The sequence below is a fragment of the Hylobates moloch genome, unplaced genomic scaffold (assembly GCF_009828535.3).
Source record: "Hylobates moloch isolate HMO894 unplaced genomic scaffold, HMol_V3 SCAFFOLD_8, whole genome shotgun sequence".
Lineage (NCBI taxonomy): Eukaryota > Metazoa > Chordata > Mammalia > Primates > Hylobatidae > Hylobates > Hylobates moloch.
The window spans coordinates 109,265,621-109,292,463 of NW_026652283.1; the positions used below are offsets into that span (position 1 = coordinate 109,265,621).

Consider the following 26,843-nt stretch of genomic DNA (forward strand, 5'->3'; position numbering starts at 1 on the left):
AATGAGATATATCTCTTGGAAATATGCTACACCTGCTTTAAACTTGTTATAGAAAAGGAGACTTATTACTACTCCAACCTGATTCCTATAATCATCTATAATCAACAACTATATGAAAAGCTACAACAGAGGTAAGAGCACTGTGCAAGGTAATTTTATAATGGACTATTTCCTTTTTTGTCTGAAATTCTTGCATTATCCCACCTTGATTAATCTGTCCTTACATTAAATCTGCTTTCAAATACTGAGTTCCAGAGATGGGGGAGAATTATCTTATTCTAAATAAAACTCTCTTTGATCTCAATGGCAATTTTTATTTGCACTACTATCTGCAATGAAGACAAAGGGAAACCAAATACCTAACACTGGCTTCAAATACTAAATGACAACCTCATATTTAATTTTCAGTGACTTCTACAGCAATATTATAATCTTGAATATATCATGAATCATTCCTTTGAAAATTACATCACTGCCTACATTTTTATCATGCTTTTACAGTTTACATATATTACTTTTGATCCTCATAGCTGTTGTGAGGGGTAACCAATGATCTTTCCCACTGGACAAAGAAAGAACTGAGGTTCCTCTGAACTGTTATGTGACAGGGCCACTTCTGACTGTAATTTAAGTGTTTTCTCTGCCACTCTTGTGCTGGGAAGGCAACAGTTTTGAAAAGAGTAATAGATGATACTACATCTCACATCGTTTTCCTAAGAATTAAATAAAATTACAAACATAACATGCCCAGCTTAATACCTAATGGTGCAAGAATACATGTATTCCATCTACTGTCATCAAAAAAGAAAACTATTCCATCACTGATATATACATAATAGCCACAACCACCCTTCTAGTAGAGAAGCCAAAGAGCAAGAGAACAGGCACAGTTTTAAAAAGTCTAAGTATGCCGGGCATGGTGGCTCACGCCTGTAATCCCAGCACTTTGGGAGGCGGAGGCGGGTGGATCACGAGGTCAGGAGATAGAGACCATCCTGGCTAACACGGTGAAACCCCATCTCTACCGAAAACACAAAAAATTAGCCGGGCGTGGTGGTGGGTGCCTGTAGTCCCAGCTACTTGGGAGGCTGAGGCAGCAAATGGCGTGAGCCCAGGAGACAGAGCTTGCAGCGAGCCGAGATTGTGCCACTGCACTCCAGCCTGGGCGACTGAAGAAGACTCCATCTTAAAAAAAAAAAAAAAAGTCTAAGTAGAGGACTTGCTTTGTTTTTAAGTGATTGCACTTGCTCTATTTTGCAGCAGCAAACATTCTGAATTAACAATCGTTAACACAAAACTGGATTTTTTCAGCCTTAAAAAAATTTTTTTTAATTATTAGTTTTTAGCTTATTATTTTCCAACTCTGGATCCAGACTGGCAGAACCTTTCTTTTTGAATACCCCTTTAAGAACAACCACATGAGTGTCTGTATATGTACATAGGTGGTGTAGACACATGTGCTGATACATATTTGCAGATGAGTAGAGGAGGGTTAGGACATAAAGTATGTGTGGGATGGAGGAATTAGGGCAGGATACAATCACTTTCTACACTGTGAACAATGACTACTTTTGCTGTTTTTCTTTTTTTTTTTTGAGATGGAGTTTTGCTCTTGTTGCCCAGGCTGGAGTGCAATGGTGTGATCTCGGCTCAAAACAACCTCCGCCTCCTGGGTTCAAGTGATTCTCCTGCCTCAGCCTCCCAAGTAGCTGGGATTACAGGCATGCACTACCATGCCCAGCTAATTTTGTATTTTTAGTAGAGACAGGGTTTCTCCAAGTTGGTCAGGTTGGTCTCGAACTCCCAACTTCAGGTGATCCACCCACCTCGGCTTCCCAAAGTGCTGGGATTACAGGCGTGAGCTACTGCACCCGGCCTTTATTGTTAAGGTCTACAAAATCTTTGGGTCCGTTTATATATTAGAATTATCTATTTAAAAATTTAGGTTTATCAGAAACATTTTATTACATGTAATACTTCATATTTGTTTTAAAATCAATATTTTCTATTACTTGCATGGTTTTAACATTATAACTAATTCAAGTGTTGACACGAAAGAAAAACTTACAGAAAAAAAGTGCCTTTCAAATGAAAGTTAAATTTAACATACCTGGAAATCTACTGCTCTTTTATTTGCTAGGTCGGCCTTGTTTCCTGATAAAGCTATTACAATGTTAGGACTTGCTTGCCTCTGAAGTTCTTTAACCCAATTTTTTGCTCTTGCAAAGGACTCCTGTTAAACAAAGAAACAGCCATTGGGCATAGGCTCAAAAAATGGTTAGGAAGCATCTTTGTGATACAAGGCTTTAAAAGACTGTCCAAAGTGACTGTGGGAAAGAAATTCTTAGGACTACTGTATTATGAGACATTTTCATTTTTTTTTTAAAACCAGATTTTCTAATTCACAAAAGCTTCAGCAGAAAGGTCATGACTGACTATCAAAAAAAGATTTTCCAAAATATTTAATCAAAATTCTGAACACCAAAAGTGGGTACGCAAATTAGTTTCACTGTGGAATGCATCCATACTTACCTCATTTGTGATATCATATACAACTATGGCTGCTTGCGCTCCTCTGTAGTACATTGGTGCTAGGCTATGGTATCGTTCTTGACCAGCTGTATCCCATATTTCAAACTTTACTGTAGTGTCATCAAGACATACAGTTTGGGTTAGAAAAGCAGCTGAAAGAAAAGGACTGCAATAAGTTAATTATTTTTCTCCAAATGTTTTCATAATATAGAAAACACCTGCTTGTATACATGTATCAAAATGTCACACTGTACCCCGTATGTACAACTATTACGTGTCAGTTAAAAGTAATAAATGAGGGTAAAAGAAAAACACCTAGAAACTCGACAGATTGCATACCCACAGTTAATAATAGCTTTAAATACTGGCAAATCTGTGCTTCTAAGCTATTTACATATATGCTTACATATAGGGCCTCTGCAGTGAAATCACAGATTGAAAAACTTCTGCATCTTAAAAAAGCTTGTTATAATACTAAATAAGCTTAAGACTACATTTCTTTCCTTCTTTTTTTTTTTTTTTTTGATACAAGAGTCTCAGGCTAGAGTGCAGGGGCGTGATCTCAGCTCACTGCAACCTCCGCCTCCCACTCAGCCTCCTGAGTAGCTGGGACTACAGGCATGTACCACCACACGTGGCTAATTTTTGTAGTTTTAGTAGAGACGAGGTTTCACCATGTTGGCCAGGCTGGTCTCAAACTCCTGATCTCAGGTGATCCGCCCACCTTGGCCTCCCAAAGTGCTGGAATGACAGGTGTAAGCCACCAAGCCCAGCAAAGACTACATTTCAAAATTGCTCTACAATTAAAGAAATGCACTGATAGTCTTAAAAAATGGAAGTTGGGGGAAATCCAGTGTGCTTAAAAGTACCATCTACACTGCCGACACCATGACCTGTTCCATTTTACTAGTTTTTATTGGCACAGTCTGGCAATTTAGTCCCAGTCCGTTACCACCAAATTAGTATTTCTTGTTATATTATCTTTTTTTTTTTTTTTCCTGAGACACAGTCTCACTCTATCTCCCAGGCTGGAGTGCCTCCCAAAAGTGCTGATATTATAGGCGTGAGCCACCATACCGAGCCTCTTGCTATATTATTTTTTAAAACATTGTTACACTTTAATTGTGGTAGTCATTATTACCTTAACCTAGATTTAATTTGTTCAGTTGATTCAATATTTGCTCCTACCTTTCATTCCCTGCCATAAGAATTTTTTGGATCTGTACTTTCCCTGATTCTAATTTTAACACTAGGAAAGTAGCATTACAGGCCAGGCGCGGTGGCTTATGCCTGTAATCCCAGCACATTGGGAGGCTGAGGCGGGCAAATCACCAGGTCAGGAGATCAAGACCATCCTGGCCAACATGGTGAAATCCTGTCTCTACTAAAAATACGAAAATTAGCTCGACATGGTGGCGCTCGCCTGTGGTTCCGGTTACTCAGGAGGCTGAGGCAGGAGAGTTGCTTGAACCCACGAGGCAGAGGTTGCAGTGAGCTGAGATCGCACCACTGCACTCCATCCTAGCGACAGAGACTCAGTCTCAAAAAAAAAAAAAAAAAAGTAGCATTATAAAATGATACAATATTGTTAAAATTAAAAGACCCACACACAGCCATTAGACCACCCTCTGCTGCTGCTCTATCATTCACTGTAAATTGGTATGCTCCTCCCTTCCTTCTACGTTTAGCTCAAGGTGTGATATTCAAACCCTATTTCCAAACTGATATGCTCTTGAATTACAATTTTCTAAAACTGTCATATTATGCAAAAGAATTATGATATATTTCTCTAAATTACAGCAGTTTATCTAGTGATGTTGACAGAGATGTACTAACCAGTAACAAATGTGCTAAAGAAACCAAGTCTAATGAGATATATCTCTTTCATGTTAGATACAACATTTATTTTTCATGCTCTTTTAGGTTAACTGGTTGCTGGCTTTAGTATCAACAACTAAAATCTTCTGAATTTTGCAAACAATACTGTAAACGTCTTCATTTTTACCTAGATTCTAATTAATAGTTTTATGAATTCTCACTAATCATATTGTAAATATATTCTAATCCAGTTCAAACTTTTTTTAAACCAACAATTAGCAGAATTATCCATTTTCTAAAATACTGTATTTATGGTAAAGCATATCCAGAGAGCACTATGTCACCTTTTGAAGGTCATGAGAGGTTCTCCTGTAGGATCAAAAAATGTTTTTAAACTAGAATTTTAAACTAAAAGTCCCTGAGACAGTACTCTTAGCAAAAAGGAAAAGAGGAAAATAAGTCACAATACGTAAGCCTTTTTTCAAGTATAGTTTGATGAAGACTTGCAAAAAAAGAAAAAGAATTAAAATGTGCTTAGACTGTTTTATTTTTCAGACATACTATGATCACAAAGTATACTAGTACTAAAAACATTCACTTATACGTCCATAAGTAAACTTCAGGCTCAGGGAAATAACTATAGTCGTCCCTCAGTATCTCTGGAGGACTGTTTCCAGGACCTCCCCATATATCATGAAGGACTGGTTCTAGAATCCCCAACAGATAACAAAATCTGAGGATGCTCAAGTCCCCGATATAAAATTGCAAAGTATGTGTATATAACCTAAGCACATCCTCCTGTATACTTTAAAGCACCTCTAGATTACTTATAATACCTAATACAATGCCTGCACATCATGTCATCCACATAGATTCAACATAGTATTAAGTGTGTGGCAAATTTAATTTTTGCTTTTTGGAGCCAAGTGAATTTTTTCCCCCTTAATATTTTCAACCTGCAGTTGGTTGCATTTATAAATGTGGAACTCACAGATTCAGAGGGCCAACTGTATTAGAGATGTTGCCTTAAAGAAAATATGATCCAATTCTCAAGCCAGTTAAAGCTACAAGAGGCCACCATACATGTACACCATACATGTACAAAAATGCCAAATACAAAGAAATTGCAACAAATACATTAAGAGAAACAAATGCCCATGACCAAGTACATTTTTTCAGAAATACAAAACTATTACATTAACAGGCTAATGAAGAAAAATCCATTTTATTTAAACAAGTTACAAAAAGGCATTTGAGTCAATATCCGTTCCTAATAAACACATAAGATTCTTCCTTATAGAAAAACAGGGGATTATTTCTAAATCTAGGAACAAAACCAAGGGATATCATGCTGGAACAGGAACAGATCCCACTCAGATTAACAAAGAAGATAATCAATTCATTCCTCAACTCTGCTTAGAAACCTTCCTTCATTCCACCCTAGTTAATATCTCCTACATCTGTGCTCCCAGAGTTCTCTGTGTAATAACATTTCACACCTTTTATAATCATTGGTTTATATCTTTTTCTTCTCCTTGATTGGGAGTTATCTGAGCAATGACCACAGGTTAAGTATCCCTTATCTGAAATGCTTGGAACCAGGAGTGTTTTGGATTTTTAAAGATTTTGTAATATTTGCATAATGAAATATTTTTGGGAAGGGATCCAAGTCAAAACATGAAATTCGTTTGTTTCACATAAAGCTTGTACACATAGCCTGAAGCTAAAATAATTCTGTGCATTAAACCAAGTTTATGTACACTCATCAGAAAGCAAAGGTGTTAAGTGTGGAAACTGTTCAATTGTGACATCATATTGATGCTCGAAGAATTTGGGAGCATTTCAGACTTCAGATTAGGGATGCTCAACTTGTAGTAGCTCCTCTCTGTACCAGCAATTAATATAAGTTCTTGTTCACACAGATGTTCAAAAATGTCTACTAAAAGAAGGAAGTTCAAAAAGATACATGGAACCATTTAGAGGCTACTTCAGATAACATATGAATGCAGAGAGAGGCAGCTCCCAAATGTGAAAAAACAGGTATTTCACAAGGTCTCTACTCAAGTTGTAACACAACCTCATAAACAACATCAAGATATTTTTCACTTGATAACACTGTACTGGGCCAGGTGCGGTGGCTTCTGCCTGTAATCCCAGCACTTTGGGAGGCTGAGGCAAGTGGATCACCTGAGGTCAGGAGTTTGAGACCAGCCTGACCAGCATGGCGAAACCTCGTCTACACTAAAAATACAAAAACAATTAGCCAGGGATGGTGGCACATGCCTGTAACCCCAGCTACTCGGAAGGCTGAGGCAGGAGAATCACTTGAACTCGGGAGGCAGAGGTTGTGCCATTGCTCTTCAGCCTGGGCAACAAGAATGTAACTCAGTCTCAAAACAACCACCACCACCACCACCACCGTACTACTGTTCATGTGGTATGATAAAGCATAATTTTGGGGGAGAAAAAGACCAATATTACAGGCCTGGGAAAATCAGTTTTATAATACACTTTAAAAAATGAAAAGTGCTGCAGTACTACATGAATAGAAATATTACTTGAATACTGTAGCCTAGTATAATAAACTCTTGATATACATAATACACCCTAAGACGTTCATGATTTCTCAAAGTCCTAAAGTTTTAAAATACTATTATAGTGTTTTTTTTTGTTTTGTTTTGTTTTTTTGAGATGGAGTTCAGCTCGTCGCCCAGGCTGGAGTGCAATGGCGCGATCTCTGGTCACTGAAACCTCTGCTTCCTGGCTTCGAGTGACTCTCCTGCCTCAGCCTCCCGAGTAGCTGGGATTACAGGCGGCCACCACCACGTCTGGCTAATTTTTGTATTTTTAGTAGAGATGGGGTTTCACCATGTTGGCCAGACTGGTCTTGAACCCCTGACCTCTGGTGATCCATCCGCCTTGGCCTCCCAAAGTGCTGGGATTACAGGCATGAGCCACCACACCTGGCCCAATTCCACTACAGTGTTTAATTTCCCCTATAAAACTGAGTGAAGTGTAACTGACATTTAGGTGACATCTTCAAATCCTCAGTGCTCCTAAAAATACATTACTAGTAATTTATAAAGTTATGTAAACAATTCTGCCACTGAAAAGATAAACTACTACATCAATACTGTAGCAACATCAACCAACCACAAACTTACCTGAATCTGTAAAACCACTTTAATTTATCCAAAACGTCTATTTTCTCGCTAAGAACCATCACTCTTAGACCGCTTCATTTTCTCTTCACTTCCATCACCAGCACTAGCAGTTGGTTTTCTTTTCCGGCCCATATTTCACAAAGAAACAGCTTTTATCACTTCGAGAGTTACTGTGTACGCGATGACAAGTAGAGAAAAACAAAGCTGCGTTGAGATGTGGGTGCTGGCCTGTCTGATAGGCTCCCTCTGAGCTACGTGATCAGCTCCTATTTGCAAGCCTGGCAGCAAGCAAGTAACATTTCAGCCTCAGCAAAACTACAGATTACTTTACCACAGACCTTGGAATCAGGTAAGAATAGCTGAAGCTTTAAATGTCAAATCTGCAAATACCAAAGGCCTATTATAATATGCAAGACTCAAACAGTAAGCCAGGGGAAGACACTACAACACAATGGGCAAGGGAAAGGATATCCAAATTGATGGCATTAAACCAAAGATTAATAATTAAAAAAACAAAGTGGCCGGGCATGGCGGCTCACGCCTGTAATCCCAGCACTTTGGGAGGCCGAAGTGGGTGGATCACAAGGTCTGGAGTTCAAGGCCAGCCTGAACAACATGGTGAAACCCCATCTCCACTAAAAATACAAAAATTAGCCGGGCATGGTGGCATGCACCTGTAATCCCAGCTACTCAGGAGACTGAGGCAGGAGAATCGCTTGAACCCAGGAGGCAGAGGTTGCAGAGCTGAGATCGCGCCACTGCACTCCAGCCTGGGCGACAGAGTGAGACTCCGTCTCAAGAAAGAAAAAGAAAAACAAAGTAACCGCCACCCCATAACTAAAATGATTCTACGTGAATTAAACAGAAAGAGGAAAAATACAAAAACTGAGAAACCATACAACTTCAAGCCCAAACTTATTATTTATCAAAATTGACAGGAAAGAATTGCTTTATTAAAATTGGCCAAGATTCTACATAAGACTACAGATTTGATTACACAAAAATATGAGACTTCAGGTTTGCAAAACTTGTGTCGTAACATCCATAACAAAGGGGCAAACCTAATGAGAAAAATTTCTACAATGGATGCTAAGTGATTAGTATTTTCAATGTGTAGAAAGCTATTATAAATGTTTAGAAAAACTTTAGAACCTCGGGGATAAATGTGTAAAGAATTCACGAAAGAACAGAAAAGGAGACCAGTAGTCAACAAAATCATCCACATAGTAAAAACAATTTTTATCTCCTAAATTAGCATAATGAAAAAATAAAAATAGGGCAGGCATGGTGGCTCACGCCTGTAATCCCAGCACTTTGGGAGGCCGAGGCAGGTGGATCACTTGAGTTCAGGAGTTCAAGAACAGCCAGGAACATGGCGAAACCCTGTCTCTACTAAAAAATACAAAAATTAGCTGGACGTGGATATGGGCACCTGTAATCCCAGCTCCTCGGGAGGCTGAGGCAGGAAAATCGCTTGAACCCAGGAGGCGGAGGTTGCAGTGAGCCCAGATCGTGCCTTTGCACCCCAGTCTGGGCAATAAGAGTGAGACTCCATCTCAAAAACAAAACAAAACAAAATAAAAAAACAAACAAAAAACCAAAAAACAGCAATTTGCAAAAAAAAACCCAAGCACAGCTGATGATTTTGTACAACTCTGTTGAAAAGGATTTTGGCAACATGCAGCAAAGGCATGAAAATGCTAGTATTTTTAACCTAATAATCTCACTAAAACTACAAAAGATAGTGTGAGGGCAGGAGAGTAGGTAGAACAAACTTTTATGCTCAAAGAATTTAAAACTATTTAATAATTAAAAACAACCTTGTTAGTGAAATGAAATCCATCATCAAGAATTGGAAGTAAGGCCGGGCACAGTGGCTCATGCCTGTAATCTCAGCACACTGTGGGAGGCTGAGGCAGGAGGATCACTTGAGGCCAGGAGTTCGAGACCAGCCTGGCCAAAATGGGGAAACCCTAGCTATTTTTTTTTTTTTTTTTTTTTTTTTTTTTTGAGACAGAGTCTCGCTCTGTCGCCCAGGCTGGAGTGCAGTGGTGCTATCTCAGCTCACTGCAAGCTCCGCCTCCCGGGTTCACGCCATTCTCCTGCCTCAGCCTCTCCGAGTAGCTGGGACTACAGGTGCCCGCCACCACACCCGGCTAATTTTTTGTATTTTTAGTAGAGACGGGGTTTCACCGTGGTCTCGATCTCCTGACCTCGTGATCCGCCCGCCTCAGCCTCCCAAAGGGCTGGGATTACAAGCGTGAGCCACCGCGCCCGGCCCCTAGCTATTAAAAATACAAAAATTCTCTTTTCTTTCCTTCCTTCCCTCCCTCCCTCTTTCTTTCTTTCTTTCTCTCTCCCTCTCCCTCCCTCCTCCTCCCCTCCCTTCCCCTGTCCTCTCCTCTCCTCTCCTTTCTCACGGTCTCCCTCTGTTGCCCAGGCTGGAGTGAAGCAGCATGGTCTCGGCTCGCTGTAGACTCCTTGCCTCAGGCTCCCGTGATTCTCCTCCCTCGGCCTGCCGGGTGGCTGGGATTGCGGGCGTGCGCCACTACGCCTGGCTGGTTTTGGTATTTTTGGTGGAGGCGGGGTTTCGCCATGTTGGCCAGGCTGGTCTCCAACTCCTGGCCTCGAATGGTCTACCCGCCTCGGCCTCCCGAGGTGCTAGGACTGCAGACGGAGTCTCGCTCACTCTCACTCGGTGCTCGGTGTTGCCCCTGCTGGAGTGCAGTGGCGTGGTCTCGGCTCGCTGCAGCCTCCGCCTCCCAGCCGCCTGCCTTGGCCTCCCACGGTGCTAGGAGTGCCGCCTCTGCCTGGCCGCCGCCCCGTCTGGGAGGTGGGGAGCGTCTCTGCCTGACCGCTCATCGTCTGGGATGTGAGGAGCGCCTCTGCCTGGCCGTCCCGTCTGGGAAGTGAGGAGCGCCTCTGCCCGGCTGCCCACTGTCTGGGATGTGAGGAGCACCTCTGCCCCGCCTCCCATCTGGGAAGTGAGGAGCGCCTCTGCCCAGCCGCCCCGTCTGGTAAGTGAGGAGCGCCTCTGCCTGGCCACTCCGTCTGGGATGTGGGGAGCGCCTCTGGCCAGCCGCCCCGTCTGGGAGGTCTACCACGGAGGCCAGACGCAGTGTGGGGGCTGGACGTGGTGGCTCACGCCTGTAGTCCCAGCACTCTGGGAGGCCGAGGCGGGTTGATCACTTGAGGCTAGGAGTTCGGGACTAGCTTGGCCAACATGGCGAAACATATGAAAAATACAACCAACCAACCAACCCAGCAACAACAAAATATGTCTACCCTGGAGTCATACTCTAATTTTTTCTATTTTCCTCCTTTTCTGATCCTTTATCCCACTTTCTTTTTCTTCCTCTTCCTTCTCCTTCTTCTTTGTCAAAGACATAGAGGACTGAGTTATTATCATTGATCCATACAAAGTCCCTCTCTCATTTATTTTCTTTCATTCCCACCCCCCATTTCTATTCCTGGTCTTCCCACGTGAAACCTTCCTAATATGCTTGATATGCATCTTTCTGTATGTATTTTTAGAAAATGTTTATTGTTTTGTGTGCAAAAAAAGAAAAAAATTAATAAAAAAATACAAAAATTAGCTGGGCATGGTGGCACATGCCTGTAGCACCACCTACTCAGGAGGCTAAGGCATAAGAATACCTTAAATCCTGGAGGCGGAGGTTGCAGCGAGCTGAGATTGTGCCACTGCACTTCAGTCTGGGTGACAGAGAGAGACTGTCTCAAAAGGAAGAATCAGAAGTAGAGTAACTTGTGGGGTGGGGAAAGAATGTAAAGAAAACACTGGGGAGTTTGGCTAGAGCATAATAAATCAGATTTTTTGGTTTTCAAAAATTTGAATTGCAGTAAAAGGAAATTTCGATGTGCTATTTTTTTCAATTTTCGGTAGTAAACAAATGTGTATAAACAATAATATAGATTGTCATATTTGAGTACCTTTAAAAAAACAATCCCAATGTGTAAGTGAAAAAAAATACTAGTAACTAAGTATTAAGTAGCAATTAAATTAAAACTAAAAGGAAAAGATGCAGTGACTAGAGGGGAAAGGGTCTTGTTCAAAATTTCAGAAATAGAATGAGGCTTTGTGATAAAAAAAAATTCAAGTTAGAGATTGTTAGAATCAGGTACTAAAGTTATCAGTGAAGACAGAAATTGGTTCACTGGGAAAATGAGTACTGACAGCAGTAATCCAACATAACAGATTTTCTCAGACAGATAAGCACTAACTTCAGATGATAAAATTACACACAGAGAAGAATACACAGCCAAAAACAGAAAAAATAAAAACTGAGGCCATTTTTATTTCCTATGAAAGTATGTGTATACAGGAAGCACCCAGTGAATGGACTGCAGAAGCAACAGTCGTGAGTGTAGTTAGGGAAGAGTTACATTTCAATTAATGTGAGGAAGAGTAAGAAATAAAAGTAGAATAGGGCAAAGTATTACTCAGCACCCAGGAGGGAATAAAGAAAAAAACAGGGCACAGTAAAGCATACACACTGTGAGTAAACCCAAAAAGAAAATATTCCAAAAGCCTAACAACAAAATAAAAAATTATTACGTAGATAGCATATAGAAAGATAGCAATCTTCCCAAAATTAATCCATCTTAAGAGGTGATCTATACTAATTTATCTAGAATTCACTCTTAAAATAAAACAATGAGCATCTGATAAGGGACTGAAAGCTAGAATATATTAATATAAAGAACTCCTGTAACTCAGCAACAACAAAAAACCTGATTAGAAAATGGACAAAGGGCCGAGCGCAATGGCTCATGCCTGTAATCCCAGCACTTTGGGAGACTGAAATGGGTGGATCACCCAAGGCCAGGAGTTCAAGATCAGCCTGGCCAAAATGACGAAACCCTGTCTCTATTAAAAATACAAAAATCAGCTGGATGTGGTGGCAGTTGCCTGTAATCCCAACTACTCTGGAGGCTGAGGCAGAACTGCTTGTACCCAGGAGATGGAGGTTGCAGCAAGCCAAGATGGTGCCATGGCACTCCAGCCTGGGCGGCAGACTGAAACTCCATCTCAAAAAAAGAAAATGGACAAAGGACTTGAATTAACATTGATCCAATGAATATACACAAATGACCAATAACAGCTGGGCACAGCGGTTCACAACTGTAATCCCAGGACTTTGGAAGGCCAAGGCAATAGAACTGCTTAAGCAGACGTTCAAGATCTGTCTGAGCAATATAGTGAGACTCTGTCTCTAAAAAATTTAAATATCAGCCAGGCAGGGGGGAATACACTGGACTACTTGGGAGGTACAGACAGAAGAATCACTTGAGCTCAGGAGGTCAAGGCTGCAGTGTGCTGTGATCATGCTACTGCACTCCAGCCTGGGTGACAGAGGGAAACCGTTTCAAAAAACCAAAATAAATAAATAAATAAATAAATAAATCCAATAAGCACATGGAAAGATGTTCAATATCACCAATCATTAGGGATATGCAAATCAAAACCACAAATTACCACTTCACTGCCACTAGAACGGCTATGATCAAACCAAGAGAAAAAGGTAAAGTGTGGGTGATCATGTGGCGAAACTGGAACTGCTTTGCAGCTGGTATGGAAAACTGTATAGAGATTTCTCAAATATATTAAAGATAGAATCACCATATGATCCAGCAATTCCTCTTACGGGCATACATCCAAAAGTAGTGAAAGCAGGAACTTAAAACATTATTTGTACACCGATGTTCACAGCAACATTATTCATAACAGCTAAAGATGAAAGCAACCTACGTGTCCAATGATGGACAAGCAAGATGAAGTATATACATACAATGGAATATTATCCAGCCTAAAAAGTTTGAGGAAGGAAATTCTGCACATGCTTTACAACATGGATGGAACGTTGAGGACATTATGCTAAATGAAATAAGGAAACCACAAAAGTACAAATACTGTACAATTCTACTTATGTGAGGTAGCTAGAGTAGTCAGAGTCAGACAGAAAAAGGTGAATGGTAGTTGCCAGACACGGGAAGAAGGGGTAGTTATTGTTTAGTGGGTGCAGAGTTTCAGTTAGGGAAGATAAAGTTTTGGATAGTTACACAACAATGTTAAAAGTACCTAATACCACTAAACTGTATACTCAAACATGGTTAAAATGGTAAATTTTGTGTTACGGATATTTTACTACAATTTTAAAAAGAAATCTGGGTAAGGCGCAGTGGTTCACACCTGTAGTCCCAGCACTTTGGGAGGCCCAGGCGGGCATGCTGCTTGAGCCCGGGAGTTCGAGACCAGCCTGGGCAAAATGGAGAAATCGTCTCTACTAACAAAAATACAAAAACAGGTGTGGTGGCGTGCACCTGTAGTCCTAGCTACTGGGCGGGAGGGTTGGTGGGAGAGGTTTGTGGCTCAGGCAAGAGGATCACCTGAGCCTGGGTGACAGTGAGACCCTGTCATCCTGTCCCCACCCCAACCCCTGCCCCAAAAAACAAAGGAAGGAAGGAAACAAATATAAAAATCTATGAGCAACATCTAAAGGTAATAGTTGTGAAATGATTTAAAATTCTGAAGAATATTAATGATACACAGGGAAGATCCTGCATGAAGTCAAGAGTGAGGTAAAGAATAAAAATTAGTATTTCTCCAACACTGTGTAGGGTAAAGGATATTGAGAAGCCAATGCTTTTTACTATCACAGCTTGACAGCAACCCTTACGGGACACCCAACTCTAAGGGAATCCACTAACCAGTACGTAAGACAGTCAGCCACATGTCAACAGCTGAACATCGTCGCCCTGAGAATTTCTTTTTTTTTTTTTTTTTTTGTTTAAAAGACAGGGTCTCCCACTGTCATCCAGGTTGGGGCAGTGGTGCAATCATAGTTCACTGCGCCCTTGAACTCCTGGCCTCAAGCAATCCTCCCAAGTCAGCCTCCGGAGTAGTTGGGACTATGGGCACGCACCACCACACCTGGCTAACACTAAGTATTTCTAACATACTGATGCACGTTGTTTGAAAATTAATCTTAGGGCTGGGCACAGTGGCTCACACTTGTAATCCCAGCACTTTGGGAGGCCAAGGCGGGTGGATCACTTGATGTCAGGAGTTCGAGACCAGCCTGGCCAACATGGTGAAACCCTATCTCTACTAAAAATACACAAATTAGTCAGGCATGGTGGCATGCACCTGTAATCCCAGCTATCTGGGAGGCAGAGACAGATGAACCCAGGAGGCAGATGTTGCAGTGAGCTGAGATTACACCACTGCATTCCAGCCTAGGGGACAGAGCGAGACTCTGTCTCAAATAAATAAATAAATAAAGTAAGTAAGTAAGTAAGTTAATCTTAGGAGTTTTGGCTAGGCATGGTAGCTCCCATCTGTGCAATTCCAGCATTTTAGGAGGCCAAGGTGGGACCTGAGGGAGTTCCAGGCCAGCCTGGCCAACACATGGTGAAACCTTGTCTCTACTAAAAATACAAAAATTAGCCAGACGTGGTGACATGCGCCTGTAGTCCCGGCCTCAGGAGGCTGAGGCACAAGAATCGTTTGAACCAGGGAGGCAGAGGTTGCAGTGAGCCAAGATCGCGCCACTGCACTCCAGCCTGGGCGACTCCGTCTCAAAAAAAATAAATAAAATAAAATTAATCTTAGGAGATTGTTAGTATTAAGTTAGTGCCCCAAACCTCATCACCCTAGAATAAACTGAAAAAGTCAGTATGAGCACCTACAGGGCTAAGACCCTGTGATTACCTCACCAAGTGGCATAATCCTAAGAAAGTCTCTGCTCACCAGATTAGATTTTTAACAGGAACGTACCAAAACCGAATTGGGAAGAAGAATGAAAGAACACATTACAAAGACAAAAGGTATTTTTAAAAAAATGATAGGGTACAGGTTGTTACAAGTTATTAACTAGAATCAGATAAAGGCTACCAAACAAATATCAACAGAGAAAAGGTTAAGGAAATTAGCTTAGCTTTAAGGGATACATAGATACAGATATATAGATATCTACAGGTAGGTAGGCAGATATATAAGTATCTACAAAAGACATTTTATCTATAGACAACAGATACTTTACTAAACAGTTCAATAGTACTTCATTAAACTTGTCAAATGTGCAAGCATAGCGCCCAAGCTATTTTGCATACCAGGATTCCTTCCCTTCTTCTTAGTGATAGCCCTTTTCTCCTGGTTCAAGAACCTAGCACATAATGCTTCCTAGACCTCAAGAGAATCTTCCAGACCTTTAAAACATTACTGGCCTTCAAAGTGATTCTTTCGTGCTTGGCAGTAAGCTTACATACTGAATGAATTTAAAAGTTCTAATATTTGGCTGGGCACAGTGGCTCACACCTATAATCCCAGCCCTTTGGGATTCCTGTCTCAGGAAGATTGCTTGAGGCCATGAGTTCAAAACCAGCCTGGGCAACATAGCAAGACTCCATCTTAAAAATAAATTAGCCAGGCATGGTGGCATATGCACATGTAGTACCATCTACTTGCGATGCTGAGGTGGCAGGATCATTTGAGCCCAGGGGGTGGAGGCTGCAGTGAGCCATAATCATGCCACTGCTCTTCAGCCTGGGTGACAGAGGAAGACCTTGTCTCTCAAAACAAAAACAAAAGTTCTGATGGCTGAGAATTTTACAACATAATAGAAAAGAAGACTAAAGGAGAGAGAACAGAGAAGGAAAACTTTAAACTCCTACTAACAGTTAGAGGAAACCTGTAATCCTAGGATATAATTATCTATGCCAACCCACAAAGAAATTGGGTGTATCTCTAAGGGATAAAAAAGTGATGAAGACTAGAATTCTTTTGATCCTACAAAACAATTTTATTAGGATAAAATTCCTTTGGGTTCAGTAATCACCTCTAGAAATTGATCTTACAAAAATAAGTTGGGGGGGGTGAAATTCTAAGATATCCCCTATTAGGTGATTACATAAAACAGCAAACAAAAAAGCAAACATTAAAAGCCCAACAATGGAACAGTTAAAAAATAATAAAAAGAGAAGATTGCCAGATACTAAAATATGACAATATAGATGTACTGAGAAATATTACCATTAATAAATCAAATGGAACACAGTAGTGTGACTATTATAAAGAAATCTATATAGAAATAACATGAGGTTATGAATAGTTCACAGAAAAACTAAACACAGGCTGGGCATGGTGGCTCATGTCTTTAATCCCAACACTTTGGGAGGTCAAGGTAGGAGGATGGCTTGAGGCCAAGAGTTTGAGACTACCCTGGGCAACATAATGAGAACGCTTCTCTACAAAAATTTAAAAATCAGCGAAGTGTGTTGATGCATACCTGTAGTTCCAGCTACTTGGGAGGCTGAAGTGGAATTATCATTTGAGCCCAGGAGTACAAGGCTGCAGTGAGCTATGATAGCGTCACTGCACGCCAGCCTGGGCAAGTGACACCCCGATTCAAAAAAAAAGAAAAGAGAAACCAAACACAATGGGCTCTAAAAATATATACTGCAGATATACTCAGAATATGTGAGAAATTACTGCTCACGGTTATTTAGTACAGTACTATCACAGCCAAAGATATAACAATGTGCATATCTAAAACTAGAGAACTGATATTACTAATATGACCCATGCAAGGGAATACTGTTACAGCCAAGAAAAATGCGGATGTTCTTTTGATATAGATAGGCCTTATGGTAGACAGTCTTTTTTTTCGAGATGAACTCTTGCTCTGTTGCCCAGGCTGGAATGCAGTGGTGCAATCTCAGCTTACCACAACCTCCGCCTCCCAGGTTCAAGCCATTCTCCTGCCTCAGCCTCCCGAGTAGCTGGGACTACATGCACACACCACCATGCCCGGTTAATTTTTGTATTTTTAGTAGAGAAGGGGTTTCACTATGTTAGCCAGGCGGGTCTCGAACTCCTGTCCTCGTGATCTGCCCACCTCAGCCTCCCAAAGTGCTGGGATTACAGGTGTGAGCCACCATGCCCAGCCAGTAGATTGTATTTTCTAAGGCAGCTGCAACAAGACATTCCATATCACATTCTTCTTACAATGTGATATTGACACTCTTCCCTTCAATCTGTACAGGCCTGTGACTAGAATAGAACTGATGCTATCTATCCATGTGACTTCTGGAGCAAAGTCATAAAAGGCTACTACATGTAGGTGTGTTCTAGCTAACAGCCCCATCTGAGGTCCCAACCAACAGCCAGCACCAGCTGCCAGATGTGTTGAGATGATTCTTGCCCCATAATGAACTGCAAATCCAAGGGAAAGATCAGCGTGAGAACCACTTACTAAGCCCACTCACCAGAACCATGGAGATGACAAAATAATTTTAAGTCTCTGCATTTTGGAGGAGTCATTTGTGTCTCAGCAATAGATAACTAGAACAGCATTAAAGTGAAAAATAAAAAGTGTATTACAGTAGGTCTGACATATTTCAAATTTTGTAAAAAGGGAGACAAGAATATATACATTTGAGTATAGTGGTAACTTGGAAAGGATATATAACAAAGTAACATCATCTTTGGGGAAAAGAACTCTGTGGGCTAGATAGAAGATGAGGGGGAGATTTTTCACTGTAAACCTTATAAACCTCTTGAATTTTGACTCACATGAACAAATTAATGCATTTGATTAAAGTCAGTTAAAATACAGCGTGTGATACATGATGATGGCATAAAAATGAAAATGGTGGTGATAATTTAGGAATATGTACAATAATCATCTATTCTTTTGTTCTCAAAATACTTTCACATTATTTTCCTTAAGTGATATATAGCAAGAAGGCCCCTACCTGTCAAATACTACATACTATTTAACAGAACGCTTATCATGTGTACTCTTAACTATGAGCCAAATTTTCTAGTCTGATAGGTTCTTGCAAGGAGAAATACACAGACACAGTACATTCCAGAACATGAATGGCATTTCAGAAAGATGTGTTTAATCCAGCTGTCACCTAGTTGCAAAACTTCAAGCATATACTTAACCTTTATTGCTTCAGTTTCCTTGTCTATAAAATTAGTACCTCCCCATATAGCCATGGTAAGGTACAGATGAAACTTGTGAAAATGCTGTTTAAGTTCTAGGAATGTATCACATAACAAGTAATTATTGTAAGTGTCCTATCTTTAAATTATCCTTTATTTCCTAGAAGTCACATTTTTCTAAAATTTACAAATTACTTACGAATGCAATAGAGGAGAAAATTCTATTCATGTTATACCTCAAATAAAAATGATAGTAACTAGGTGGAACATATTCTGGCTCTAGTTTTATGCAAAGATAAAGAACAATTTTTTGACTGAGAAAAGCTGAAGGTGTCTGATAATTAAGCAGCGATTAGTCACGTATCAAGATTACCCACTTCTTCTTTGAGGCCCAAAGAATACCCAACAACTACTACTGCGAACACTTAAGGCTTAAAAAACCATGAATAACTAACCAGTTCTTCATCCTGCTTCTACCTTTCCTCAAATGGAGGATGAATGCTGTTTAGCAACACTTACTTCAGATATTCTGATTTGTAGAGCATTCTTATTTTCAAAGTCCAACATATGACTTCAGTAACACTTAACTCTCATCTTGAAGAATTTAGCAACTAGGTAACTAAAGTTTACATATACATCAAGGTAGCCAATGAATTAAAAAACAAAAAGTGATGCCTGAAAAAGTGGCTTACGCCTGTATTCCCAGCACTTTGGGAGGCTAAGGCAGGTTGATTGCTTGAGCTCAGGAGTTCGAGACTAGCCTGGGAAACATGGAGAACAGCCATCTCTACCAAAAATACAAAATTAGCCAGGAGCAGGGGCACACATGCCTGTGGTCTCAGCTACTCAGGAGGCTGAGGTGGGAAGATGGGCTGGAGCCCACAAGTTGAGGCTGCAGTGAGCCATGATCATGCCACTGCACTACAGTCTGGCACAGAGCGAGACCCCGTGTGAAAAACAAACAAAAACCTTTAGAAGCACTCTTACTGCTTTTCTTACTCTCACACATTTTTATTCTCCTTCACAAAGAGATTTGCTGAAAAGGCTCTTAATGTAACTCCAAATGATATTATCCTATCATAAATTTACTCAGCATACTTCATAAACAAGATTATCTATATGCAATGTCAGGTTATTACAGTATATGATCTAAAAAAGGGAGAAAGAAACAGTTTGCCAAAATTTCCCATGTTTCTGTCAAGTAAGAATTCTTATTCTGTTCTAAAAGCAAAATTTTAAAACACTTCCCATCCCACAGCCTCCACCAATTATTATTCAAAACCAAGTGTCTTTCATGTGCTTCTCAGATTGTCTCCAAAAAGATCAATTATCTGGAAACCTTATATATTCAGAACACAGCCTGGCACAGTAGCTCATGCCTATAATCTCAGCACTTTGGGAGGCCAAGGCAGGAGATCACCTGAGGTCAGGAGTTTTAAGACCTGCTTGGGCAACATAGCAAGACCTCGCCTCTACAAAAATTTCAAAATTAGCCAGGCATGGTGGTGCACACCTGTAGTCCCAGCTACTCGGGAGGCTAAGGTGAGACGACTGCTTGACCCAAGAGGCTGAGGCTGCAGTGAGCCATGATCACATCACTGCACTTCACCCTGGGCAATAGAGCTAGACTCTGTCTCAAAAAAAAAAAAAATCAGAACACAACCAGAAAGCTAGCAAAAGTAGACTAAATGCAGCCAGAATAAATCTCACAAAGTCCATACACTAAAGCTTATGCAAATTTACAGATTTCCTCGGAATGTAACTGAGACTACTTTCTATGTATATCTTCTTTTGGAGATATATATATATATATATCAGTACATAACAGGAAGATCAGCTGGAGATTTAGGCTTAATTTTTAAAAAGTGGCATATAAGATCACTTTTAAAAACCTTTAATATATAGCACCAGATTACAATGTTTACTCAATCTGTCTCTCAAACTATACCAAGAAGTCGTCCCTGATTTCTAGTTTTAGAATCATCAGAGATGATTTCTGGTTTTATTTTGATTTGCTTTAGACAACCTAATATTTCCGATATATAACAAATAAAAGCAGCAAATTAGTGAATCAGTAGCAGTTCACTAAGAGCTATTTTGCAAAATCATTCTACCAAACAGCTTGAATACTTCCAAAGCACCAGAGGGCATCAGCACATTAAGCACGGCAAGGCAAAAACTGACGCTCATAATGATTCCAAATCTTGAAATACATTTTAAGAAAACAAAAGTTAAATTGTATTGACTGTATTGTTTAATGAGTACACAGTTTATAAGAACATCTGCTTTACAAGAATCCTTTTTTTTTTTTTTTTTTGAGAGTGTCTCGCTCCGTCACCCAGGTTGAAGTGCAGTGGTGCGATCTCAGCTCACTGCAACCTCCGCCTCCCAAACTGAAGCAATTCTCATGTCTCAGCCTCCCCTGCCTCAGCACCCTGTCACCCAGGTTGAAGTGCAGTGGTGTGATCTCAGCTCACTGCAACCTCCGCCTCCCAGGTTGAAGCAATTCTCATGCCTCAGCAGCTGGGATTACAGGCACATGACACCACACCCCGCTAGTTTTTGTATTTTTAGTAGAGACAGTGTTTTGCCATATTGATCAGGCTGGTTTCGAACTCCTGACCTCAGGTGATATGCCTGCCTCGGCCTTCCAAAGTGTTGGGATTACAGGCGTGAGCCACCACGCGTGGCCTACAAGAATCCTTACCTAGTTCAATACTCTAGGGTTACAAATGTGTAAACAGAGTTCACATAAATGCTTATGAAAGCATGTGAGGATTAGAACCATGCATACTGACTCCCAGCTCACAGGAATGTTTACATAGCCACATATGATATTTTAAACTAAGAAATCGGGGAATAATTAAGACTACTGAAAGATTTTTTTAGGTTGTGATATGAATCTGATATATCAAATCTCTACCAACTTCTCTGGGTAACAACCTCTCAAATTCTGAATATGTACTTTTTAGGAGAAAATATGATGCATAAAGATAATATTATTTTGCTTGAAACCAAATGATTAAGTTTCACAAATTTTAACTATCAATGTATTAGAAAGTAGAATGAATATTTCAAACACACATTTTTTCTCATGAATCAAAAACCACATGCTGGTGGTTTGGTCTCTAGGTCTTCTATCCTTTCTCAAAAGTACTTTTAACAACGTGCACATGCAAAAAGATAAAAAGCACATTAAATAAATGCACCGATTATAATTATACAAACAAGTCATTCTGAAGGCTAAAAAGTGAAGGGCAATGGTAGAAAGCTTTCTACTACTGGAAAAACATGAGTTACTTGGATTTAAATTTTCTGGCGAGCTTTTCTCTGTTTAGGAAGTAACTTTATTCCCCCCAGCTTTATTAAGGTATTGTTGAAAAATAAAAATTGTTATGTATTTACAATATATACTTACGATATATAACATGATGTTTTGATACATGTACACATTGTGAGGTGACTAAATCAAGGTAATTCAATATTGATCACCTCGCCTACTTACCTTTTTTTTTTTGAGACACAGTCTCACTCTGTTGCTCAGGCTAGAGTGCAGTGGTGCTATCTGGGCTCACTGCAACCTCCGCCTCCCAGGTTCAAGCAATACTCATGCCTCAGCCTCCCGAGTAGCTGGAATTACAGGCGTGTGTAACCACGCCCAACTAATTTTTGCTTTTTTTTTTTTTTAGTAGGGATGGGGTTTGGCCATGTTGGCCAGGCTGGTCTCAGGCGATCTGCCCACTTTGGCCTCTCAAAGTGCCATGTGCCCGGCACTCACTATTTTTTAATGGTGAAGACATTTAAGAATTTAGCAGTTTTCAGGTACACGTTATTAAGCAGTTACTGGAAGAAACTTTAATATACGCAAACATGTAGTACTTTAGCCCTGTAATTTCTCCCTCTGAGAAACTTCCACAAATAACACAGTGGCTTACACCTTTGATCCCAGCACATTGGGAGGCTGAGGTGGGAGGACTGCTGTAGCCCAGGAGTTTGAGACCAGCTTAGGCACCAACAGTGAGACTTGTCCTTACAAAAAAATTAGCCAAGTGTGGGCTGCATGCCTATAGTCACTCCCAGCTACTTGGGAGGACCACTTGAGGCCACGTCGAGGCTGCAGTGAGTTTTGATGCCAACACTGCACACCAGCCTGGGCAACAGAGCAGGCTGTTTAAAAAAAAAAAAAAAAGGAAAAAAACCACAAAATTTTTCAAATCTTCAAATTTTCTAAATCAAATGCTATGCATTAGGTGTAACAGCTACCATCTCAAGATAATACCATGTCATGACAAAACAAAAATATCAACAGGGATGAAACAACTCAGCCAAAAGTAACAGTGGTGATGGTAACTGTAATAGCTATAATTTAATAAATCTTTTACTGTGCCAGGCACTGTGGTAAAAACTTCAATCTGGATACAGTCTTCTCTCTTAACCACAGTAGTTTATTCTTGAGAATGACTTGGCCATAAATTGTTAGGTAAAATAGTATGTTAATAATAACTTCTAAATAAGCCTTATTTTTCTTCATTTTAACAGTAACTTTTATTCCTGTTACAGGTTGTTTTAGAATAAAAACAACTAGTTGGCCATGCTAACCAATTTAGATGGATGTTAATATAAGTAGAAACAGCACTTCACTTAGAGTTAATAATTGCACTAAATTTCTTTTTTTTTTTTTTTTGAGACGGAGTCTTGCCCTGCCGCCCAGGCTGGAGTGCAATGGCGCAATCTCGGCTCACTGCAACCTCCGCTTCCTGGGTTCAAATGTTTCTCCTGCCTCAGCCTCCTGAGTAGCTGGGGTTACAGGCACCCACCACCACGCCTAGCTAATTTTGGTATTTTTAGTAGAGACGAGGTCTCACCATGTTGGCCAGGCTGGTCTCGAACTCCTGACCTCGTGATCTGCCAGCCTCACCCTCCCAAAATACTGGGATTACAGGCATGAACCGCCGTGCCCGGCCTACACTAAATTTCTTAATTAATTTTGTGTATTATCAGGCCTTGATCATTTGGGACAAGAAAGGAGAGCAGCAGTGGTACAGATAACTGAAAACTATGGGTACTCCCTAAGTAGAGAAAAAGCAGAATACTCTTGATTGGACAGAGGGATCATACTTTCCTAAAGATGTCTGGCAGGTGGCTAACAGGAAGGCATTCTCCTATAAAGAGATACAGATAACATGCAATGTGAGCAGTACATAATACATGTAATTCTCAAACTAGGTTAGTTGCACGAACAATTTTTTTTTTAAGACAGAGTCTTGCTGAGACACCTAGGCTAGAATGCAATGGCATGATCTCGGCTCATTGCAACCACCTCTTCCGCCTCCTGGGTTGAAGCGAATCTCCTGCCTCAGCCTCCCAAGTAGCTGGGACTACAGGTGCACGCCACCATGCCTGGCTAATTTTTGTATTTTTAGCAGAGACAGGGTTTCATCATATTGGTCAGCTGGTCTTGAACTCCTGACCTCATGATCCGCCGGCCTCAGCCTCCCAAAGTGTTGGGATTACAGGTGTGAGCTACCGCGCCCAGTCAACAATGTTTTTAAAAATCCCACAAACACCACACCTCAAAAAAAAAAACCCCAACTATTCCACGTATGGGTGAATCAATGTTAGTACCAATGTAAAATCAACTACTCAGAACACACAAAGCAGTGGTTCTCAAACTTAGCATGCCATCAGAATCATCTGGAAAACTTATTAAAACCTAGATTGTTGGTCCCACCCAAATGTTTTGATTCAACACGGGATTCTGCATTTTAACAAGTTCCTAGTTAATGCAGCTGCTTCTGGAAGTGGGAATGCTCTTTGAGGACCACTGTTCTAAGCTAATGTACAAAAATCGCAGAACCAGCAAGAGGAATGTTAATATTTTCATGTACAGTTCCATCACCTAGAGTTTATAAGACATTTTTTGATTAGTGCATACAAAATTGTAACTGTGGTATGAAGCACTTTTCTCAGAAGAGAAAAAAAGGATTGTCTGCTTGCTATTTCACGGCATATTCTAACCACTGAGGATTAATCTGTTTATAAATATCACATAAATGTCTTCTTAAAAATAAGTATTTTTTGAGAAGAGAAACTCACTAGGAATCTTTAAAGTTTTTTCAGGTATTCAAGGTGCTAAACGAAAGATGGCCAACCCTCATTCAACAAGTATTCACTGAAGAGACACCAAGCCTAGAGATGCAGTACCAAGTAAAGAAGAAGACAACTCTCTGAGCCTACTGCTCCTTGCTAATCTCTGGGCTAACTTTAGACAAACAATAGAAACATAAATGTCATGCAAACTTTAAACCCCTACAAACAAGCTAGAATTCTCTAAATTGCTAAATCTGCTGCACGCAATTTCATCAAGAGTGCTATAGGGGTAAGATGCATGAAATATGGTGAGGCAACAGGGATTTTTTTTTGAGACAGGGTTCTCACTGTCACTCAGGCTGGAGTGTGGTGGTGCAGTCTCGGCTCACTGTAACCTCCGCCTCTTGAGTTCAAGCAATCCTCTCACCTCAGCCTTCTCAGTAGCTGGGACAACAGGTGTGTGCTGCCATGCCCAGCTAATTTCCTACTTTTGGTAAAGACGGGGTTTTGCTATGTTGGCCAGGCTGGTCTCAAACTCCTGGACTCAAGCGATCTGCCCACCTCAGCTTCCCAAAGTGCTGGGATTACAGACGCGAGCCACCGTGCGCAGCGCAACAGGAATTCTTAAATCAAGTTATTGTATTTAGGAAGAACCACACAAATTACAGAAGAAATCTTGATATTCTTAATGAATCCAAAATCCACAAATCAAGAGTGTAACATATGATATCCACCTTTGAACACAATCAAATAGAGATGAAAATTTTGAGTGCTTCAGAACAATAACTCATGTTAGGAGATATAAACAGTAAAGTGAAAAATTAAACAGTTGAGGCCAGGCGTGGTGGTTCATGCCTATAATTCCAGCACTTTGGGAGGCCGAGGCAGGTGGATCACTTGAGGTCAGGAGTCTGAGACCAGCCTGGCCAAGATGGCAAAACCCTGTCTCTACTAAAAATACAAAAGTTCGCTGGGAGTGGTGGTGTGGGGCTGTAATCCCAGCTACTCAGGAGGCCGAGGCAGGAGAATTGCCTGAACCTGGGAAGTAGAGGCTGCAGTCAGCCTAGATCACACCACTGCACTCCAACCTGGGCCACATAGTGAAACTCCGTCTTAAAAAAAATAAACCAACAGTTGAAATGCAAAAGAGTTGGTTGGCTGCATTTTTTGGGTAACTTCTACTACATGACAGCCAAAACAAAAATACACATTACCTACAAGTTATGGACCTTTTGGGTTGATCATGAAATAGCTCAAACCTTAAAATTCTTAAATGCTTTACATCTACTCTAGTTCCTAAAGGTGAAGAGCTATGAGTACAGAGCATAAAAGAATAGTGTCCACAGCTATAATCATAATGGTACTGTCATACCTCCTGAATAGTATTCCCATGGGGTCAGCACAGTGAAAAAGTATCCAATAAAGATTAACAGAAAGTTGGGCCAGGGGCAGTGGCTCATGCCTGTAATCCCAGCACTTGGAGAGCCCGAGGCAGGAGGATCACTTGAGGCCAAGAGTTCAAGACCAACCTGGCCGACATGGTGAAACCCCATTTCTACTAAAAATAGAAAAATTAGCCAGGAGCGGTGGCTTGCGCCTGTAGTCCCAGCTACTTGGGGGGCTGGGGCATGAGAATTGCCCGATCCTGGAAAGCGGAGGTTGCAGTGAGCCAGGGCTATGCCACTGCACTCCAGCCTGGGCGACAGAGACTTTGTCTCAAAAAAAAAAAAAAAAAAAAAGGATTAATAGAAATTTGGATGCAAATTCCTTTTTGTTTTTAAAAAGGAAGCTCTACACATAGAAATGAAAATCTTTACGAAAAATTCATTAATGAAATCTACACAATCTAATTGGTGTTACATGGAGATTATACAGAGATACACACATCAGAGATATATTTATGATACACAGGATATGGGGTTACATTTTTCTTTTAAACATCCTTCTTGAGATATCATTAGGAAAAAATAAACTTAGAAGTGGATTATCCAAAACAAGATAAAAATTCTAATCTTAAGCTCTTGCAAAGCTCCCCAGGAATTGAGTTCTATACTACAGCACTTCAGAGTTTTCATTATTTTAATAAAATAATAAAGAGAGGGGAGAAGAGTAGCATATAGTAAGTCCCAAACGTATTTGGCCCAGGTATTTAACCCAGAATGCATATATACTTTGGGAAATGCTTCCATTAACAGTCAAATAAGCGGGTGGACATGATCTAGCAGTCTTTAAACTTTTCCTACTAGATGGGACAGTTAGCTTTGACC

The 26,843-nt window shown here is 40.5% G+C and overlaps 1 protein-coding gene and 1 long non-coding RNA gene across 4 annotated transcripts in view; one reads left to right on the forward strand and one right to left on the reverse strand.

Annotated features, from left to right (window-relative positions):
• Window positions 1-24,891, forward strand: LOC131384133 (uncharacterized). 2 transcript variants are annotated; one of them, XR_009214691.1, is made up of 4 exons: window positions 1-131; window positions 6,273-6,390; window positions 7,616-7,863; window positions 24,598-24,891. It is a non-coding gene; the product is annotated as an uncharacterized LOC131384133 (long non-coding RNA). The 2 variants fall into 2 exon arrangements; XR_009214692.1 differs by lacking the exon at window positions 24,598-24,891 and adding an exon at window positions 17,579-17,899.
• Window positions 1-26,843, reverse strand: part of RAB5A (RAB5A, member RAS oncogene family) — a 39,288-nt gene that overhangs the window by 6,644 nt on the left and 5,801 nt on the right. For both annotated transcript variants that reach the window (XM_032162320.2, XM_058443428.1), the window contains exons 3-4: window positions 2,533-2,684; window positions 2,111-2,233 (exon numbers count right to left, since the gene is read on the reverse strand). In XM_032162320.2, the coding sequence (XP_032018211.1) occupies window positions 2,111-2,233; window positions 2,533-2,684 (275 nt within the window). The remainder of the gene's footprint in view (window positions 1-2,110; window positions 2,234-2,532; window positions 2,685-26,843) is intronic.